Below are 21,221 nucleotides of genomic sequence, written 5' to 3'. Positions count from 1 at the left end.
CTTTGCCTTTGGTTTTGTAAACCAATAGGGATAGTCCTAGTTGTACCGTTTAAACATTTTGGTTTTGAATCAGTGATTTTTGTTTCAGGTTTCCAATGGCTATGCTTCATGTACTTGGGGTCGTGGTGTTTGTTCTTCCTGTCATTACATCCATCTCAACAACTTACATTTTAGGTAAATTAAACAAATCAATTACAATATTTAATGTACTGTGTAAAGTAATGTATGATATATAAACTATTTAAATGTTATATGTTGTTACAAAGGCTAAAATACATACTACAACAATAATTGCGGAAGAAGCAATGTAACAATGTAAACAATGAATAAGTGTTCAAGTACCTTGAGATTTAGCTTTTTAATCATTTAATGTTTGTGTTAGCTAAATGTTGTAGTTAAATTATATCAGTCTGTAGAAATTTCCGTTTCCGTTGCTTAACATTGCTCTTATTTTGTAGTTTTTATATTTTCGAGTTAAATACCCCTTCCTTATGCGAATGATCCCTCTTAGTTCTTGGTTTCAACCATAACTTATAATTAACTTAAACCGATGTTGTCACATATCATTAACTTATTATATAGTCTAAATCAAATTTAGACCAAATGGATTTTATGAAATTAGCTCTTACATGAGAATAGAAGTAAATATCCCCGCCGCAGCAAACCTGAAGACTAAGCGAATTTCCTTTAGCCTGATTGGATTTACACTTAAATACCTTCTTTAAAAATATCACACTTATTCCCTTTTTAAATAGAATTAGTTTAACGAGTACTTAGGTTTGCTGCAACAGGAAGGGTAAAAAAGGGGGTTTGTTGTAAAAATGTTAATAGTTTAGTAAGAAATGAATATATTTTCCAAATTCTATCAAAATGTGTTCATAAACAAGCAAACAACAACGGTTGACTTATTCTCCATAAGAATAACATAGGAATTTTAAATTTACAATTTTTTTGGAATTTCCTCCGTAATTATTAGGCGCACAATAACGCTCCAATATACTAAATTGTTTGTTTTTTAAGCTATACAAAATGGTTTGGAAAAAAATTGTGAAATTTTGTGTTTTTAGGGTCAAAAATAGGAGAAACCTATTTTTACCCCATAAAATATCCCATAAACCCCCGTTCTCATAGTCTGATCATGCTGGTTCGCGAACTCGTACGAATAAATTTTGGTTTACACTTTTATACCAAGTTTCATCAAAATCGGATCATTTTTGATCGAGTTATCGTGCTAACGGACACATATATATATATATATATATGAATTTGAACGGATGGTGTTTTTGGCCTCTAGGGACCTCAAAACGAAAAAGTAAATCGGTCCCGGGTCTAGGTCCATGAGTACTACGGTAATAGCTTATCCCCTATGTGGGAAATTCGCTAAAAATCTACTCTAACATTGAAAAAACTCTGTATGGTACCAATTGTTCATAAATCACATAAAACAGTTACTGAAAGTAATATTAGCCTAACGTTAATAATAAAATACCTGTAACCAGTGGCTTATGTCAAATTGCTTGAATCTGGTACAATATCTACAACCAGTTCAAAATCTTCGGACAGTGTTCAAATTAATTCGTTATTTTTCCGAAATAAATTAATTATACTTCCACGTTACAGATAGGGGAGTGTACAGTGTATTGCATTGTTTTGTCACGTGTTCATCCATAACACAGGATTTCCACCCAACTTGGTGACAAGGGTACATTCCGTTTGCGTTTGGCATTTGTTCGTGAGTTTTAAGCCTGATACAGTTAATAATAGTACACAATAATAATAATAGTAGTTAGTAATAATACACACAAGTATAAACAAGATTAGGAAAAATCATTACTATTAAAATCATCACAAAAAAAACTAACAGATTAATGATATATGTAGGGAAAACTACTTTCCAGAAGTAATGTTTTCCAACTAGTAAGCTTTACAAGTTTACTTTTAAATTTATCTTTAAAAAATCTTATAAAAAAAAATAAAACGTAGATGACTCGGCTAGATAAACTATCTACAGTATTTCAACGAAATAGCTGTTAGTTCTGGTAGAAATATACATTGATTTAATTTAGGATTGAGCACTTAACTTAATTTAATTAAATTGTGTTCTAAACCTAGAAATACAAGGAAGGAATATGAAAACTAATTTTTCAGGTTATAATCCCTGCAATACAACGTTTGGCTAAACAGATTTGACAGTTAGTCAACATTAGCACAGCTATTGAAGGCCGTTTTGATGGATCGCAAATATTTAAACACCTTGGTGTTAACCGCCATGATTCATGAATGTATCTCTTGATACAGGAAACACTACGTTATTATTATTTATTTGTTCAAGAATCAACTCTTTTATACTCTCGTTTAATTAGCTTCTTCTGACAGTTCTTGTGTGTATCAATGTGTTACCAGGGGTTTTGGTATGAATATTGTTACACAGGGTATCCCTGAACTCTCTACCGACCTTTTAATGTATCATGGACCATTTTACTGGTTACTTTGAGCTAGGCCTAGAGAGTTCTGGCATTATCACTGAGATAAAATTGGTCGTTGATTGGCGGGATTTGAGCCCGGCGAGACTACCACTAGACACTAGACTAGACAGACAGGTCTCGCGCTCTACAATATTAGACATGTTCCTCTTCGCAGATATGAAAACTGTCTGTTTGTGTGTATTCATATTGTTTTTAGGGTGCACCACACAACAGACAATATAGTTACAGTCACACTGTATCTTCAATAAATTGTTCATACAAGAACAAATTTTTCCAGATTTTGAGTAGTAACAGTTTTTATACGCTACGATTAAAATTAGACAGTATTTTTTTTCTAAACTTGCGTTGAAGGATAGGTGTAATAGATGGATGGAAGTTTGAGTGAGTCAATGTTTGGCAAGCTATCGTCGTTACAGAGTGATGTATTGCCTACGTCTTGGACACAAGATGTGAAGGACTTTAGATATTCTCGGCCGCTAAAAACTATAAAATATTTACTGCTAACATTGTAAAATCATCCCAGGAAAACGAAAAAAGTTCTGTAAAATATTGATGGCCTACTATTATTATACATTAGGGTTATATTTATTATTAGGAATAAAATATACAACCAAATAGATGAGTTAAGAGATTTTCTACGTAATCAATAATAAAATTAGCTTTATGATAATACTTATTATCTATCTAGTAAGTAAACAAGTTAATGCCAGTTATTACGTATTTTTCATTTGTGTTTTCATACTCCCTTATGAATCTTTACTAGCTTAAGTAACTTTTTCTAGTATACAGAGATAAATTCTTCTAAATCTTTACTTTGATGATGCGATCTCATTGAATCTCTTCAGGGACGAGGTCGGTTAATGTATCAAGATTCAGATCCTTTGCGATTCACTCTAAACACATTTTTTACCATCCAAAAATAAAAAAATGATTTTGTGTAAATTTTATAATAATATCTATGTTAGAAAATAAATTTCCGTGTAATGTAAGTCCCACAACTACATAGAATAAATTAATACACATAATGCAAATAAAAACCTTCATTTTGCCGATATTCCTGAGATTAGAAAACAAAAAGACAAGTGAATACTTGAACACAAATTCTTAGAAAAAGTCCGCATAATATAAACCTGCATTAGGACTTTCCTCATTGACGTAGCAAGCGAAATATAAGAATATTTTTAATGATACTAAATAATTTAAAAAGATAAAAAACTGCAATATCCCAAGAATAATCTACTTCTTTTGATTGAATTCGAACACATTTTATTCTTAGCTGCCATTCACATCCCAAATCCCCTTAAATACCTATTTTTTTTTACTTACAAAATTACAGAAAGTAACTGAAATGTTCTCTTAAAATATTTAAACTGTTATTATTATACTTTATATGCATACGAAGTTTATAAAATGAACATATGCTGTTGTAGTTTCTCTTTAACTCAACCTCTGGCATTTACCTCTCGTGGAGTAACATCAAGTTTATCGTACCCAATTGCTCAATGCTTGTGCATGATTGCACTGCTATCTACTACAGAGTTATGTTCTCTCGACTCGATACTGTTCATACAACATTCATAGAGTAGCACGAGTACATCCTCAAAACCAATCCACATAACGCTGGTCATCAGGATCGAAATTAATGTTACAAAATAATAAACATAACTAATTAGGTTTTGTCAAAGTTCTGTACCGATTGCGTGTGTTACAGACGAGCATCTGTCGTGTTCGGCAAACCAGACCACTGCAGAAGTGTTCCAGTGTGAGTCTGTATGTCTGCCTCCCACCTCAGTGTGTAATGGTATCCCAGAATGCCCTAGCGGTCAAGATGAAGCAGTTCAGCAATGCGGTGAGTACAATACACGTAAAAAATAGCCCTGTCTACTATTACAGTTTTGGTGATGGTAAAGGTCCCACTTTTTTGTACTTAATCACCGAAATACTGAAATTTATCAAAGTTTGGGTGCTGATAAAAACAAGGTTTAGCTCATTAATATAATATTGGCAACTCTGAAAGGGTTGCGGTTATCTACTTTTCAAAGGGTTGGGTGGATTAGACAGCTGATACACTCAAAGACCGTTTTAAGAAGCTTAAAGTAATGAAGATTTCACTACTAAATTATTCCCTTGAATAAAATATATGTATATTTTAAGAGACTAGTGGTGCACGACGCACGTAAAGGTTTTCATTGAAGGTATATTAAATTTTACTATGCACTATAATCTATAGCATATTTGAAAAAAAAGTATTTTTTAAACACTCTTTTAACGGTATTGATCTTTATGGATCCGCTATCAATGTAAATTGTATGTATCTATACGGGAGAGTGAGTTTTATTTTTTACCTAACCCGCCATGTTAAACTTCCCTATCCCAAGCGTGATGTATACAACTTCCTTACTTCTCGAATGATGTAAAGTATCAAAAACTCACTCGGTGATGTAATGAAACCCATTTAAATAACATTGAGTGATTAATTTAAAAAATATACCTCTATGGAGCCAACGACGTTCAACGCTAGAAATCAGCTGTGCTCTTGAATTCTATTGTTATGTTTTGAAGAATTTTCCTAACCTAGCTTTTGTTTGTAAATGAACGTTACTGTTAGAAGATAAGTGAAATGGATAATGATTAATATTGTTCGTAACCTCCTGTACACTGTCGGGTCAGGTAAAATCTTGTACGTTACACGTTACGCAAGAGCGTGTTTACATCACTTAGGTAAATTATGCAACTCGCTTCCGCTCGTTGCACAACCTTCACCTGCGTGATGTAAAAACGCTCTTACTACACTTGTAAGGTAAATAGCTATTACCATTTTTCTTGTAACTAACTTCAAATCCAGCCAAGCCAAATAAATCTTCTTATTTAGTAGCCATTGCTCGTCCGTTGGTATTTTAACTAGAGGTCAAACACACTGTAAACGTTAACCAAAAATAGGAGAAAAACATGGACATCGGTGTACTGGAATAAAACTAACCAGTGCAAGATTTGTTGTTGTTTAGGTTGTCTCAACAACGAGTTCAGATGTTCGAACAGCTGTGTTGCTCTCGTCAAGAGATGTGACCGTCATGCGGACTGTGATAATGAAGAAGACGAGCTAGACTGTAGTGAGTGTTTGGAAATATACTTACTATTTGTGGCTACCTAAATACTGTGGAGATAGTTTTGTCATAGTTTTTTGAATTGCCATTCCTTGATTATATAAATCTTTTGGATCGCAGTTAATTAATTGTTTTGAAGTTAGGAGTAAATACTATTTATGTGAATTAGAAACAATAAAATCATTTCAAACTCAGACCCAAGCCTTATTTATAACTAAATTTAAGTTTAAAATGTAACGATGTTGATATTTTTTATTACAAAAATGAATTTTACTATAACTTTTCTGTTTTTATTTCTTTCAACAATATTGAGAAAATGTTAAATCACAGCAGACAGTAGAAATGATTTTGGCATTTGTAGGTTCACATACAAGGCATGCAAACAACAAAATGATAATGAGAGTCAAAATACCTAATTCTTTAGCTCCTTATTTTCTTAAATATTCAAAAGTATTTACAGTAAAAATACATACAAATAAGTCTAACTGAAGATGATGTCTTTGGTTACCTTTAGGGATTAAAGAGGTAAAATGCATCAACAGAAGAAATACAAACAAGTATTCCATAGTTAATTAAATTTATTAATTTAAGTATATAAAATTGTAACTCTTTTTTTAAGACTATAAAAAGTATGCAACTTGCAACATTATTATATTTTAAGTTCTTTGACTGAATAAATTGACAATAAATATAATTAACAAGGATGTAAAAGCCATTTGTCATGACGATGTTATTTCTCTGTAAAGCAGCTTACATACAGGGAGAATTACGAAGATGTCCTATATTTTTTCAGACAGCCCATTCGTTTAACACACAATTATTATGATATGAAAATCCTTTCCTTGACCAACTCCAAGGAATAACATAATAATATTTGTTATGTTTTTTATACAGCATGCAAGAGGTTCACAAGTTTGAATCCCATAGTTAAATTATCAAATGCAAAATATTGCACATTAGTAAATCTTAACTCACAAGGATTGTGATATTTGAATCAGATTAGTGATGGTATCTGTATTCTAATGAAAAATACAGAATATTTAAAATAGTTGAATCTTTTCCACCTAAAGAGCTGCCATTTTGAAATAAATTAAAATAATCAAATTTGGATTTTTTTTTAGTTCAATAAAACGAGTTTCAAAACTATGTATAATATAACATATATTTGTATTTGACAATAATTATGGAATTCAAACTAATGAACCCCTGGCTTATGTAGGCCTACATACTGTATCCAAAAACATTAATTTTTTTAAATTATCCCTTGTGACTGGTTTAGTGGGGAAATCTTCATCTAATCATTGTAAGGCCAACGTTTTTTTATGAAATCAATAGTGGACACCCAACGAAATTCATCCAGCATATTGTCATTTCTTATAGCTTCATGTACCGTACCTTTATATAACATTTTTGGACTCTCGCGTTTGGACGCTAAAATTTATTGTTTAATGCTATAATTTTCTCATTAATAGTAAATAACCTTTTTCAGAATCCTTCATATGTCCAATCACTCACTTCAAATGCAACAACCACTTCTGCGTGCCCCTACACTCTGTGTGTGATTTCACCGACGATTGCGGAGACAATTCTGATGAGATAGATTGTCGTAAGTGTTACATTATTCATTTTTTGCTGAGAGTAAACCGAAAACAACTTTGAAAACTGTCATTATTCCATTCAGATCATATACTTTGGATTACTTCGGGAATACCTTTGTGAGACGTTTGATATATTATTTATTACTTTCAACAAAATATGATAATTCTCTTGTTACAAAGCTACTTAATCTGTAAAAATGCGTATTGAAGACAAGGTTAATTAAATATTTACTTTAATGAAGAGGGTGGATAAATTATAACTGTCATGGAAAGCCTGTGTTTATAAATTTCGAGTGGGTTCAGCAATTACTAACGATAACAATTATGATAGAGGATTAGTAGTGGTGAACTACCGGTATGACCCCACTTTAGGCACGTTTTTCCCATGTTATTCTTATGGGGATCATTTTTTAGCCACCAAATCCAAAAATCCTGATCTTCGCCTGTACACCCCAATATAAATGTTCAATACCATTGTATAACTTCATTACTATTTCAAATCCACATGCATTCACAAGTATATTCTCAAAATCATCAACTTGACAGTGCGAGGTTTGTGCGTGAACTCGGGCGCGCTCCCGGCTCATGGCGCGCTCCCTTGGACATCCTTAGTGGAAATCCATGAATTCTGACTACTTGGGAACCCAAGCCATTTGACATACAATAAATCACCCTTCCTCCTAATTACCTTTTCTATTAAATACATGTCTTTATATTTGGTCTTTAACAACTCCTCTGTATAGAAGCCTCCCCTGATTATATTGCCATTTTCATCTTTCAAGATATAAGTCACAGGCTTTGTATTCTTAACTTCTGCTATTGTAAATAGCTCACCTGTCCAATTTGGGGTATAACCTTTACTAAAAACATGTTTATACTTGGAAATTCTCACGCTATCACCCACCTTATATCTTGGCTTCTTAACTTGCACTACTTTAGAAGTCAACCTCTCATGCACATATTTACTATTCTTAATATTCACTTGGTTAGGCTTCATTCCTATAGATCTATGCACCTTATTATTATATTTTCGAATTAACTTTGGAAGTAAATCCAACCATTTATAACTCCCCTGAGCACTAAATTCCCTATATAACCAATTCTTTAAAGTTCTCTGAAACCTCTCCACAATTGCAGCCTTAGTTGTAGAAAATGTGTGATAGTGATTAATATTTAAGTTTTTCATTACTTTGCTAAAATATTGATTAAAAAATTCTTTTCCGTTGTCAGATTGAATGTTTTTAACCCCCTTTGGTAGAATGGTTTTAATGGCTTCTGTAACCACCAACCCTGTCTTATTCTTTAGCGGAGCAGCATAAGCTTTTTTAGAAAATGTATCTATTAAAGTTAAAATATATTTATTGCCAGAATTTTCTCTAGCATAGTTTTGCATATCAATTAAATCTATTTGTAAGGTTTCGTTTATACCTAATACTTTAAAAGATCTTCTAATGAAATTCTTTCTTGCAGGCTTATGAAGTTCGTATGCAATTTCATTCATTTTTTATAACATCACTCTTTCCTTGTACTGTAAATATATTACCATTAGCCCCAATCAATAGATTATCTTCCATTCTTTTAAATACATAGTTTTCTGGTATATAAGGTCTATTATCTATATACTTAAATCCACTCAAAGATGTAGGGTCGGCAACTAATAAATCAGGATTGTATTCCATCAAATTAAATTTTCTTCCTGCATATACAAATTTTGATCCATCATAATATATAGCTTGTGACATTAAACAAATATCATCTAAATATTTCCCCTTTGGCAGATTCCTTATAAATTGTTTTTTGGCATCCCAACATTTTTCTTTTTTATCAAAAGTTATAGTCTGTTCTTTTATAACACAGTCAGTTTCATCAACGGCGGGTTTTACACGTACTAACCTTTTATTATTAAAATCCCAATAGCCTGCTTCCATTTTTGGAACTTGTGAAACATTCACAGCATCTTTACTATCTGTACCTTCCATCAAATTGCTAAGTTTCTGTTTCTTAGCATTCCAAACACCATTCTCAGATTCTAAAAATTCATAATTATTATCGTCTTGTACAAATTTACCATCTTCTTTTCGTATTAAAGTCTGTTGTAAAGTGGGCACATCATTTAAACTTTCACCCTTTTCCACATTAGTAATTTTCCGTTTCTTAGCATTCCAAACACCATTCTCTGATTCTAAAAATTCATAATTATTATTGTCTTGTACAAATGTACCACCGTCTTTACGTATTAAAGTCTGTTGTAAAGTGGGCACATCATCTAAACTTTCACCCTTTTTCACATTAGTAATTTTCTGTTTTTTAGCATTCCAATTTTTATTCTTAGATTCTAAAAACTCATATTTAGTTTTACCTTGTAAAAAGACATCACCTTTTCTAGTTAATGTCTGTCCCAAAGTTGATACATCATCTACAATCTCCCCATCTTTAACATTACCAATTTTACGGTTTAAACAATTCCAACTATCGTCTTTTAAATTTAAAGTAGGTTCATGACTAGCCCTGGGTTCTGCAGGCTTATTATATGGATTATATAAACGATAAAATTTATCTATAAACATATTTTTATTTAATAAATAATACCACTTTCTCTCAATTCCTCAATAATGGAATCTATTTCATTATCCACTCCTGAGTTACCGGCTTGGCGACTTAGCCAAAGAAGTCTTAACCTATCTACAAGCTCATTAGGATCATCCCAATAAATATAGTCTATTTTATTACCAGTCACTTGTCTCAAACCTTCACCAACAGATTTAAATAGAGGTTTAATTATATTAAGATATTTAGTATGTCTATTACTTGAAATTGGTGCACCATCTTTGTAACTCTTTAAATGCCCATTTGTAGCTTCCAAAATTTCTTTATAATTTTGCAAATCAGCCGGAGTATAATCCTCAGGTTCTTTTAAAGTTAACAACTGCCACAAGCCTTTTGTCCCCTTGTAAGTTTTATTTGCAACTGTAACATCATCATTGGCAATATCAACTTCCTTATTTCCAATAAAAAATTTATTTGCTTCTCGTCTAATACCATATGTAGTGTCTGTCATACTACTTTTACTGAGGTAATTTCCTAAATAGTCTGATGCTAAAAGACCAAAATCCAATTTCTGTGGAGTGGATTGCTGTAATCTTGGTATCATTGATATTCTAGATGGAGTCTTTGGGAGTATCTCCATTCTAGGTCTCTCTGTTTTGGCGATTTTTTTTAATTCTTGTAATGGCTCTATTAAAGGTTGGAATGTTTGGAACCTCTCTTCAGCCTCTAGAAACTTGCCACGTTTTAAAGCTCTATATTTCTCTCGTATTTGATTTGCAGAGTCAACCAATTCTTGTTGAATGTTTTTCATCTTTTATTTAAATTTTATTTATCTCATTTGACAAAGGATTGTACTCAAACACTTTATCATGTATTATCAAACAATATGCAGATGTATTTGCTGGCACATTTTCTGCAGTTTCAATCTCTAATTTAATATCAACAATTCCTTCCTTCACTGTTTCGTTCTGTCTAGAACAATCTATTACAATTAGTGGATATTTCTTCATAAACTCAGCCCTACTAATCATAGGATCTGGGATAGTATTGTAGTAAGTCTCTCTAAACCTCATAAACATCTCATAAGCTTTAGAGACATCTCCATTTTCAAAATCGAGATTTAAATCACTATAAGGATAATATTCAGAGTTTAGAAATACTTTGAGATTTTTTAACTTACAGTGATCAAATTCATCAGTTCTTTTTCGTGCACTATTATCCCTAGCTGTTTGAAAACCAAATATAATATACCTAGGCTTCTCCAAACTTGAAGAGGTCTTTACTGACCATGTATGTCTTGTAGTATTGGGATATGATGGAAGTTCATGCAACTCTAAACTTCTAAATGCAATTTGCAAATTTTTATTTTGCAATAACATCTTTTGTAATTGTAACTTCTCCCCATCTGATGGTGTCACATGTGGCATCACCCATTGAATTGAGTTAAGTGTAATTTTGGGAATCATATCAGCAGTGCCACTGGCTGGAGCACTAGCGGTTGTTAATATACAATTCAAATCATTTTTAGATCTTTTCAACACCAATTCTTGTTTGACATTTACTAATACCTTATTAAAATCCTCAAATACACCCATTAACAGCTCTAATGGCAAACATGTACTAAACTTACCACCTTTATGGAACTCTTTTAAATTTGTGTCAGAATCAAATGCCACATTTGACAATTTAGTAGTTTTATTGTAAGAGCTCAATATTTTCATAAGACTAGAAATTCCTGGGTTTCTTACAATGTCTATTTCTTTACCTGCAACTTCGTATCTAATTTCATCAAATAAGAACGCGAATGCATTATTTATAAAATGACCTTTATCATGATTTTCAATTTCTCCCTTAATATACAGATAACTCCTACATGGGAGAGTTAGCAAATCTTGATTATTAATACATATTCGAATTTCATCAGAATTATTTATTGCCAAAGTGTTGTGGGGAACATAGGAGTGATTTGTAATTTTAACCACACTATCGTCGAATTGGGATTTCCCTGTAACATCTAGAAAATCTTCCATTTTTATTAATAGAAATTTTTAACTTTAGTCCTATTGACTTTAGGAACCTAGCATTTTGTACACTTATAGATAGCTGCCCACTCTTATAAATTCTCATATCTTTTTTATATGACAAGTAATTGTAGTTTCTTCTCCGTTAAAGTCAATTGCCTTGTCGTGCTGATCGGCAAATGTAATACTGACAACATCTAAACTTCTCTTGTTTACAGGAAAATATATAATATTTCTTGGAACTTCAATAATTTTGTAGCCAGGAGGAGCTTCTGGATAAAAGCTATGTATGGTGTGTGATTTGTTGCCATTTAAATAGGACCCGTTTGCAATATTACATTTTACTCTAATCACATTTACATTATTAATGTTTATTTTATTTGTAGATTCAAACTGAACACCAGGATTAGAAACACCTTTAAATCCCAATAAAACAGACCCTAAACATGGTTTTGTAAAATCAAACACATGGCTAGAAAGTAGTGTCGCTTTCATAGTTTTATTATTAGCTGTAGGGAAAAAGTCTGGGATTTGTTTTTGAATTTCCTTTGCAAGCTCAACCACCTCATATGTTCCTTCAGAAATTTCTATTGTAACTGGAGCATTGTGGTCATAATAGAAAACATCATCACCTTCTCCAATGGTTAATTTGTTGCCTTTAAGTTGATTTAATTTTGGAATAAGCCCTTTGAATAAAAGTTTGGATTTAGTATTAATTAATGCTTCTCCATTTGTATCTATTATAACTTTAAGTTTACCATTTAATAACTGGTTTAAATCATCAACTGAGATATCTCCTTTTGGTAATGTTTTTTTCTCTACTTTGTAATATGTTAAAGTATTTAGAGGTTTTTTAACATTAAATATAGAATTATAACTTTGAAAATCTACTAATCCAATTACATAATCATCATTTAATTCTATGGGAGGAAATAACACTGACTTAAGCTCTGGCTCTGTACCCGAAAATGTTATAGTAAATGAATCCATTTTTATAAAGAAATATTTTTTATGAATGATAAACATAAAATTCCACAAATAGAACTATTTAAATCTTGTATTTGATCGGTTGTATAGTAGATTTTATATCCCTCAAAATATTTAATTACTTCTTTTGGAGGTTGGATTCCAAATGGGTCAAATTAAATTACAATATCTTTATTTTTACGATATGCTGTCCAATGTGTGCCAGATGAACTGTCTAAATTAACTATTCCGCACTCTTTTACTCTTGGTGTTAGATTTTTTAGCTCGTTTTTTAGGTACACCCCCCTGAAGTGAGACACGTCTTTTGCGGCCTCTAACAGCTGGTAGTTGTCCATCTTTTTTATTAAATTTTAATCCCATTCCCATTTTTGCTTTTTCCTTCATCAAATTTGTCACGGCATAAGCAGCAGCTCTTTCAGCAAGACTTGCGTCCTTGGCCGTTACTCTAGTCCAAGCTAAGTCTGCTAATCTCATGTCTGCTTTGTTCCGAGCAGCGGTATTGGGATTATTCATGTAGAATATGTCATGCTCTTTACAATAAGAGTCTAGTTTATTTTTTGGAGGTACATTTTTAGCTAGATTCTCACGTATATTCGTTCCAGGTCCACAGTACCGATATGATGGTATGTGAAGTGGAAATGGAAGGTTATTTATAAGAGTATTCAATAACCCTCGACCTCTGTAAGGCTTTAGGAATAAACCTTTGCCCTTTTTACATGTTTTCTTATTATCAATTTTTACCATTTTTATTATATAAAAAATGTCTTTTATTCAACAAAAACATAAATTTAAAATAGTACATACTAAGGAAAATATACCAAAGAAGTTGGGTCTATTTCCTACCAATATTCGATGTCTTATTTGCGGTCCAAGTGGAAGTGGGAAGACGGTTGTAATTTACAATTTAATTGTAAGAAAGGAAGGATTAAAATTTACAAACTTATATTTAATATCTAAATCATTAGAACAAGAAAAATATAAAAAAATAATTGAAATATTTAGTTTGTGTGATGAAGTGAAATTACATACGTTTACTGACTGTGAAATCACACCAAATGATGTAAAATCACAGTCAGTTGTTGTATTTGATGACATAAATAGTCCAAATATTACACAATTTTTCTCAATGGGTCGACATAAATATATTAACTGTTTTTACTTGTGTCAATCTTACAGCAAAGTACACAAACATTTACGTGATAATGTAAATTTCCTAATATTATTCAAACAAGATGATTTAAATTTAAAACATGTATATCACAATCATGTTGGTAATGATTTTTCATTTGACCAATTTAAAAATCTCTGTCATCAATGTTGGGATAAAACTAAATATGGCTTTTTCGTAATAGACAAAGAAAGGTCAAAGAATAATGGTAAATATAGATTTATGTTTGACCAATTCTATCAAGAGGATGGTAAGGGTAAATAAATAAAAGACTGGAGTTTTTTAACATTTGCATTTATTATATATCTACACATACAATTTATGTTTGATCAATTTTATAGTGACCAAGCGCAAGCGTATTGATGCCATCTTCTAGAATAAACCTCTTGTCATCGTCAAAGGATAATACTTTCTTGTTCATGGTTAAGGTCTGAAGATGATGATTTGTAGATTTAATTCTTGTCACATTCTCATAGTAATCTTGCCCAGTTGCAAGACAGTTCAAATAATGTTGATGTCTTAGGAGATGTTTAACTGTAGCACCATCAGCTCCTTTAGCTTTCTTCACCTCTAAAGCTTGCTTGTCTTCTTCATATAACCATTTTAGAGGAATGTAAGAGTATAACTTTGGTCTTAAACCACAATATTCATACATAATATGACCATCCAATTCGTCTTTAAACTTTCCAGTGACTTTTTTATTTTTATCAGAGTATAAGAAATGGTCTTTACTATATCCAGAGGTATCAAAATAGTGCAAGTCACATTCTATTTCCTTGTAAAAGTCCTCTGTAACTATAGCATACATTAAAGAATCTGTATCTGTCATTAGAAATCTTTTATTCTTAAATTTTGACATATAATTATAGTGGAAATCATACATTATTACTTTACTAATATCCAAAATGGTCATTCCCAAATATATTGGTTTATTAAACTTTACAACTAATTTATTTAAATGTATAGCATGTAAATTGTTATCAAACTTTTTGCTACAATCAAACCTTGGATTAGTGACATATTTTGTTAATAGTGACTCATCCTTGAGATATATATCACGAAACTTTCGTTGATTCATAATTGTCCGACCAAAGAGACTATTATTTAACAATTTGTAAAAGTCTTTTTCGAAATCATTTTTAGCCCATTTTCTTTTTTCAATATTAAAATTAATATAGGGCGCAAGCCATTTTGATTGTCTAAATTTTAAAATTCTGTGGTATTTTGTAACAATCAAACCCAATTCCTCATATTTTTGTAATGCTTTGTAATGTAATATATATTTAGTTTTGTCATTTAAATTATTTATTAATTTGCCATTCATTTTCTCTGGTGCTAATGGATAGTCATTATGTATATCATGTAAGCTTTTATCATATTTTAAATCAACTTCTAAAATATATCCAAACTCATCATTTTGATTGTATTTGTAGTCTATCTCATTAGTCCAACGAAATCCATCCACAGGCAGTGGCTCGCACATTGCTGTAGAGTATAGTGAGTTACAGTCTAAATATATTAAATAGACACTCTCTTGATTGGGATCATAGTGTTCACCCATATATCTATTATTTGCTTTAGCGTAACGTGTGGAAATCATACTGACTCCTCCTCTAATCGCACTTTCTATGAACAAATGCATGTCAATATCTTGAAATAATTGTAATTTGATACCAGTCATTCTAAGACAGGCCTCCCATGTTAATCCAGGAAGTGAATACATATGTACGGGGTCCAGTTTGTAATCCTTTAAACACAGGTCTCTAAATGTCTCAAACACATCAGCCAGTAGCAATACGTCTGTTTTAAGATATAAATCATGATATTCTTGTAAATTATTTATATTAAAATGGGTCCAGACATTTTTAGCATGTTCGTATTCGTTGGAAGAGATATGTTCTTTAGTTAGAGTACTGTAAAATGCTTCTTTTGGGGGTAGAGACTCTGCGAACTTATCTGGTCCCGTCATATATTCATAGGGATATACACCTTTACGTTGTAGTAGTGGATTGTCTATAAATTTAAATGTATTTAAATTGGAAGCTAATTTGTATAATAGAAGGGACAAAAAGTTATAGGAATCTAAAAATACTAAATCATCAATAGAGAATGAAATGTACTTTTCCATATCCTTGGCTATGCAATTTAATTTACGATCTAACTTTGCATATTTTCCCAAGTGTTGCATTATTAAATGACCATCATAATTTTTCAAGTTATGGAAGAATACTGGGATTTTCTTTGTTACTTTATAGTTTAAATTGCAATCATTGTGGGCAGCTCCACGGTATTGGCCAGATGAATGACAATGATCTCTCACCCTATCAAAATATAGATTCTTTTCACAAATATGACAATGTGTTGAGTTTTGGAAAGATGCCTCTTGCTCTGGAGTCATTTGAAGAGGATTATATATTGCCATTTGATTTTTAATATAATCATAAGTCTGAAATAATCTTTCAAAAAACACATCCATAACATTTGTACCACTATATAACTCTTCAGAAATAATTTTTGAATCTTTTACTACGACAAATGCAAATCCCGATGGAGTATGTATATTAGAGTTTATAAAGCACTCAAAATCTGCATAAATCACAAATGGGGCTTTAAGTTGATATTTATAATTTTTAAATTGTAATGTATCTTGTTTAGACATTTCCACTCGTTGGGCATCAAAGTTTTTACAATACGTTGTGTGACGTTCTAATATATCATTAGTGTAAAAATGTTGCAAACACAACTTACAAAAATGCTTCTTATGGTCATCTTTGGTTGAGTGGAACATTAACTTATCAAAATCACGAATTAAACAGTAATGTGATTTACGACCTTCTTGTAATAACAATAGATCTACATGAATATTACTATTTAGTTTGGTTGTTCTTAATGGATATATAAATTTATCATATTTAACCCCAAATACATTAATACTTATATCATTCTGTGTTTCAAATTTATCTATATCAAATATTTTCACAGGATACTTTATGTTTGTCATATTCAACTGACTTTCATAGGGTACATAATTAGAAACCCTTTCAGCATGTTCATTAGAGTTCCTTGGATGTAAAGCTGCTAAAATCGACCAAAGGAAGCATTTATTGTCAGCATTTTTAATATTTAAAACTGCATGTTTTGATTGAATAGTTTTTGGTGTAGGGATATATGACTTTGGAGTTAGGGGCTTATACTTGTAAACATGCAGCTGCCAATATTTAGTATGGTCATATATCCATCCACTGCCTTGGGCTTGATATTTATGTATGGAAGTGTCAATCTTTAAAAGTGCATTTTCAATTTGAGGCTTTAAATCTCTCTTCTCAATAGTTAAGGTAGTAAGGCTTCTAAAATCTGCAATACATTCTTTTTCATTAACTAATTGCCCATTTTGATCCATTGAATATTTTATAAACTTGATTCTCCTTACTAGAGTCCATTTTATCGGCAGAGGACAAGACTGAAGAGTATTTTTAAGGTCAGCTCTAATCGATTCACCGACAAATTTAATCATTGTATATGGACATTTGATGCAAGAATTGGTGTGTCTTTTAAAATGTCCAACAACATTCATTTTACAGAAATTACAAGTCTTATGATTTTGTAATATATGTGATTTTAAAGCCACATTATTATCACAGATTAAATTGCAAACCTTGCACAGTTTCACCTTCATTTGATGAATTACCTTGTAGTGGCGAATCAGGTTACTTTTGGTAGAGAGCAACATGGAGCAGTGTTGACAGGTGGGCCTCATGGTCCAGAATGAAATATCACCCGAATGTCACTTCTATTTATAGAATTTTCGAAAATTTCCAAATTTTTAAAATTTAAAAATTGAGATTAGAAATTAAAAATTACTTCAACAGGAGGTCACCCACCCAGGACTAGACCACTAGAGACGAGAAGCCTGACCGTAGGTCGGGAGCACGACCAGGAGCGCGCTGTGAGCCGGGAGCGCGCCCGAGTTCGCTTACAAACCTCGCACTGTCAAGTTGATGATTTTGAGAATATACTTGTGAATGCATGTGGATTTGAAATAGTAATGAAGTTATACAATGGTATTGAACATTTATATTGGGGTGTACAGGCGAAGATCAGGATTTTTGGATTTGGTGGCTAAAAAATGATCCCCATAAGAATAACATGGGAAAAACGTGCCTAAAGTGGGGTCATACCGGTAGTTCACCACTACTAGGATTTGATCAAGATTTTACTGTCCCGTTTTGCACGGTTATTCCCAATATGTAATAAAATGAATAAATAACTGTGAATGCATTTAGTATCACATACTGGGTGTCAATAATGTGGTAGCTATTCACGTACGCAATTAATTTATTGTAGGTACCTTATAAATGAACCTCAATGTATTATGTATTTTACAATAGCTTCTTTAATTTCCAATATATAAGCAACAAGTTAAAACTTGCGTTTACCGTTTCTTAGCTGTACTGAAAACATTTTACAACACATACATTACAATAATTGCCCATTCATTTTTTTGCATAGCTGTTAATCAGCAAGAATTTCTGATTTGGTAATAAGTTCCTTGTATCAGACCAATATTTCTCATAGCCCTGATTAACAAATCATACCTTTCACTAAAATGAGAAAAAGTCTAATCTTATTCAGATAAAGAAACAAATGCCAAATATATTATGAAAAGTTCCATTGCCAATGATATAATTTTGTATTAAAACTTTAACTTAAATTACAAATCATACCTAAAACCAGAGTTATGAATTACACATTTTTGCTTACAATAATTTTTGACAAAACTGCCATGCAGTTTTTTCTTACGATTTTCAATGTTTACTTGTTTTTCCTACTTAGAGTAATTTTGTCCATACAGCTATGCTTACTACGCTATTGTTTTTTTTTATTATTGTGGACGATTCCTATCATAATCCGTAAATACCCCCGCCGCAGCAAACCTGCAGACTAAGCGAATTTCCGTTTGCCTGATTGGATTTGCACCAAAATGTCTCCTTAAAAATATCACATTTATTCCCTATTTAAATGACATTAGTTAAACGAGTACGTAGGTTTGCTGCACCAGGGAGGTTAAAAAGGTGTTTCTTTTTGTAAAATGTTAATAGTTTAGTATAAAATGAATGCATTTTCCAAATTTGATCAAAATATGAACATAAACAAGCAAACTACAACAGTTTACTTATTCTCCATAAAAATAACATGGGAATTTTTAATTTACGGTTTTTTTTCTCCGTAACCATTAGGCGCATAATAACGCTTGAATATACTAAATTATTTGTTTTTTAAGCTCTACAAAATGGTTTGGAAAGAAAATGCTAAATTTTATGTTTTTAGGGTCAAAAATAGGAAAAACCAATTTTTGTCCCATAAAACCCCTTATAAACCCCTGTTCCCATAGTCCGATCATGCTGGTTCGCAAACTCGTTCGAATAAATGTAGGTTTACACGTTTGTACCAAATTTCATCAAAATCGGAACATTTTTGCTTGAGTTATTGCGCTAACGGACACATATATAAATATATATATATATATATATATATATATATATATATATATATATATATATATATGAATTTGAACGGATAGTGTTTTTGGTCTCTAGGGACCTCAAAACGAAAAAGTAAATCGGTCCCGGGTCCAGGTCTTACCATGAGTACTACGGTAATAGCTTATTCCCTATATGGGAAATTCGCTAATAAAAACACAGTACTCACGACGTTTGAGCGAATATAATTAGCAGCAAACCTAAGCACTCGTTAAATATAATGCTATTTAAATTGGGAATAAATATGTCTTATTTATGGAGCTATTAGAGTAAAAATGTAATCAGACAAGTGGAAATTCGCTTGGTCTGCAGGTTTGCTGCGGTGGGGGCATTTAGGATTTCAAATCTTATCCCGTTCTCAGATGAGGAAGTACTTAAAACATAACAAGAATATCAGCCAATACAACAGAATCTCAAAAATACCTTTTAAAAGCCACACGCAGATTAGTACAGTAGTCAAACACAAAAAGCCGTTTAGCGAAACTAACTATATAATAACATAAAATGTAAGAAATAGCAATTTAATTTTGGTAGACGTAAAACAGTAGTAGTATATTGGTTTGTAAGTCATTAAGTATTAAAGGAAGAATACATATAACAAATCAAATTAGGAAAACACCAATGTACAAGACCACTTTGATCAATTCGCTTTTTCTTAATCACGATGAAAAACGTCTGCAACATGACCTTAAATAACATTAAGTCATGATCACTAAATATTTGCATAAAACACTAGGTACACTAACGGATAAATCGATTTTGAAAACCAAATTTTACTCAATAATGGTTATTTACCATTTAAAAGTGTTTTAATCATAGCATGTCGACATAAATACATAATTGACCTAAACAAGATGAATTACAAACTAAGATTAACTGAAAATTCGAATAGTGTACCGCATATCATGAATGGCTATAGCTTAAGGAGCTGTTTGTTACTGGTTTTGACATTACAGCCCATCGGCCGTGCTGGCATATGGAGTTCACTTGTAACAACGGCAAATGCATCAGACCCATGTCACTGTGCGACGGCAGAAACGATTGTCTTGATGGTTCCGACGAGGATGATTGTACTCCAGGTAAGCAGTAACAGTTAAAATTAGTTAAAAATACAGTTGAAGTACAGTTTATAAATGAACGGCATCAGCAATCTGACACATACATTCTCCCATTAGCTTGTCCGCAACCCTTTTCATGGAGTGGTATGAGTAAAAATTGTATTTTGTGGGGAAATTATAAAAGCTGCAAAAACTGTTGAATGTACCGTTATTTTATCCTCATTTAAAATCAAAATTTGTAAACAAAACGTCAGGAGTTACCATAGACTACTACCATACCATCCACATACCAAAAATCATGAAAATCGGATATTTCTACCTGAAAATCAATGTCGAAAATGTTGACGAAAACAATGGGTTACTTTCCAAATGTTACTCGTATTACATTGTAGGATAAAGAATTTTAGTCAGCCTCTCTGGATCTTTGAAAGTTAACTACAAATAAATCAAAAGCTAGGGGAGTGAGTTTTAAATGAAACTACATTGTTGCAGCAAACGAATGATTTACGAATGAATTATGAATAAACTATGAATTATTAATTATGAATGAATTATGAATGAACGAATGAATTACCTATTCATTCGTTCTTTCACTAGATCAAAGACTTAAAAATGACACCTTACGTAAGAATCAGTTTAGTAGGACAGGTGAAAAGGGATGCTACAGGGAAAACCCCTATTGCATCTAAATACTATACAGGGTGAATAAAAA

At 31.8% G+C, this 21,221-nt stretch overlaps 1 protein-coding gene across 1 annotated transcript in view; it reads left to right on the top strand.

The window, feature by feature from the left end:
* The window catches only part of LOC128995115 (G-protein coupled receptor GRL101-like), a 119,057-nt gene that overhangs the window by 21,442 nt on the left and 76,394 nt on the right, over nucleotides 1-21,221 (top strand). The window contains exons 2-6 of the mRNA XM_054420021.1: nucleotides 89-174; nucleotides 4,198-4,335; nucleotides 5,492-5,596; nucleotides 7,080-7,196; nucleotides 20,408-20,530. Of these exons, the coding sequence (XP_054275996.1) occupies nucleotides 89-174; nucleotides 4,198-4,335; nucleotides 5,492-5,596; nucleotides 7,080-7,196; nucleotides 20,408-20,530 (569 nt within the window). The remainder of the gene's footprint in view (nucleotides 1-88; nucleotides 175-4,197; nucleotides 4,336-5,491; nucleotides 5,597-7,079; nucleotides 7,197-20,407; nucleotides 20,531-21,221) is intronic.

The sequence above is a fragment of the Macrosteles quadrilineatus genome, unplaced genomic scaffold (genome assembly GCF_028750875.1).
Source record: "Macrosteles quadrilineatus isolate MER2022 unplaced genomic scaffold, UCM_ALF_1.0 Scaffold_1__1_contigs__length_201487025, whole genome shotgun sequence".
In the NCBI taxonomy this organism is placed as follows: Eukaryota; Metazoa; Arthropoda; class Insecta; order Hemiptera; family Cicadellidae; genus Macrosteles; species Macrosteles quadrilineatus.
Note: the sequence above shows the minus strand (reverse complement) of the source record. Positions and strands in the feature narration are given on the sequence as shown.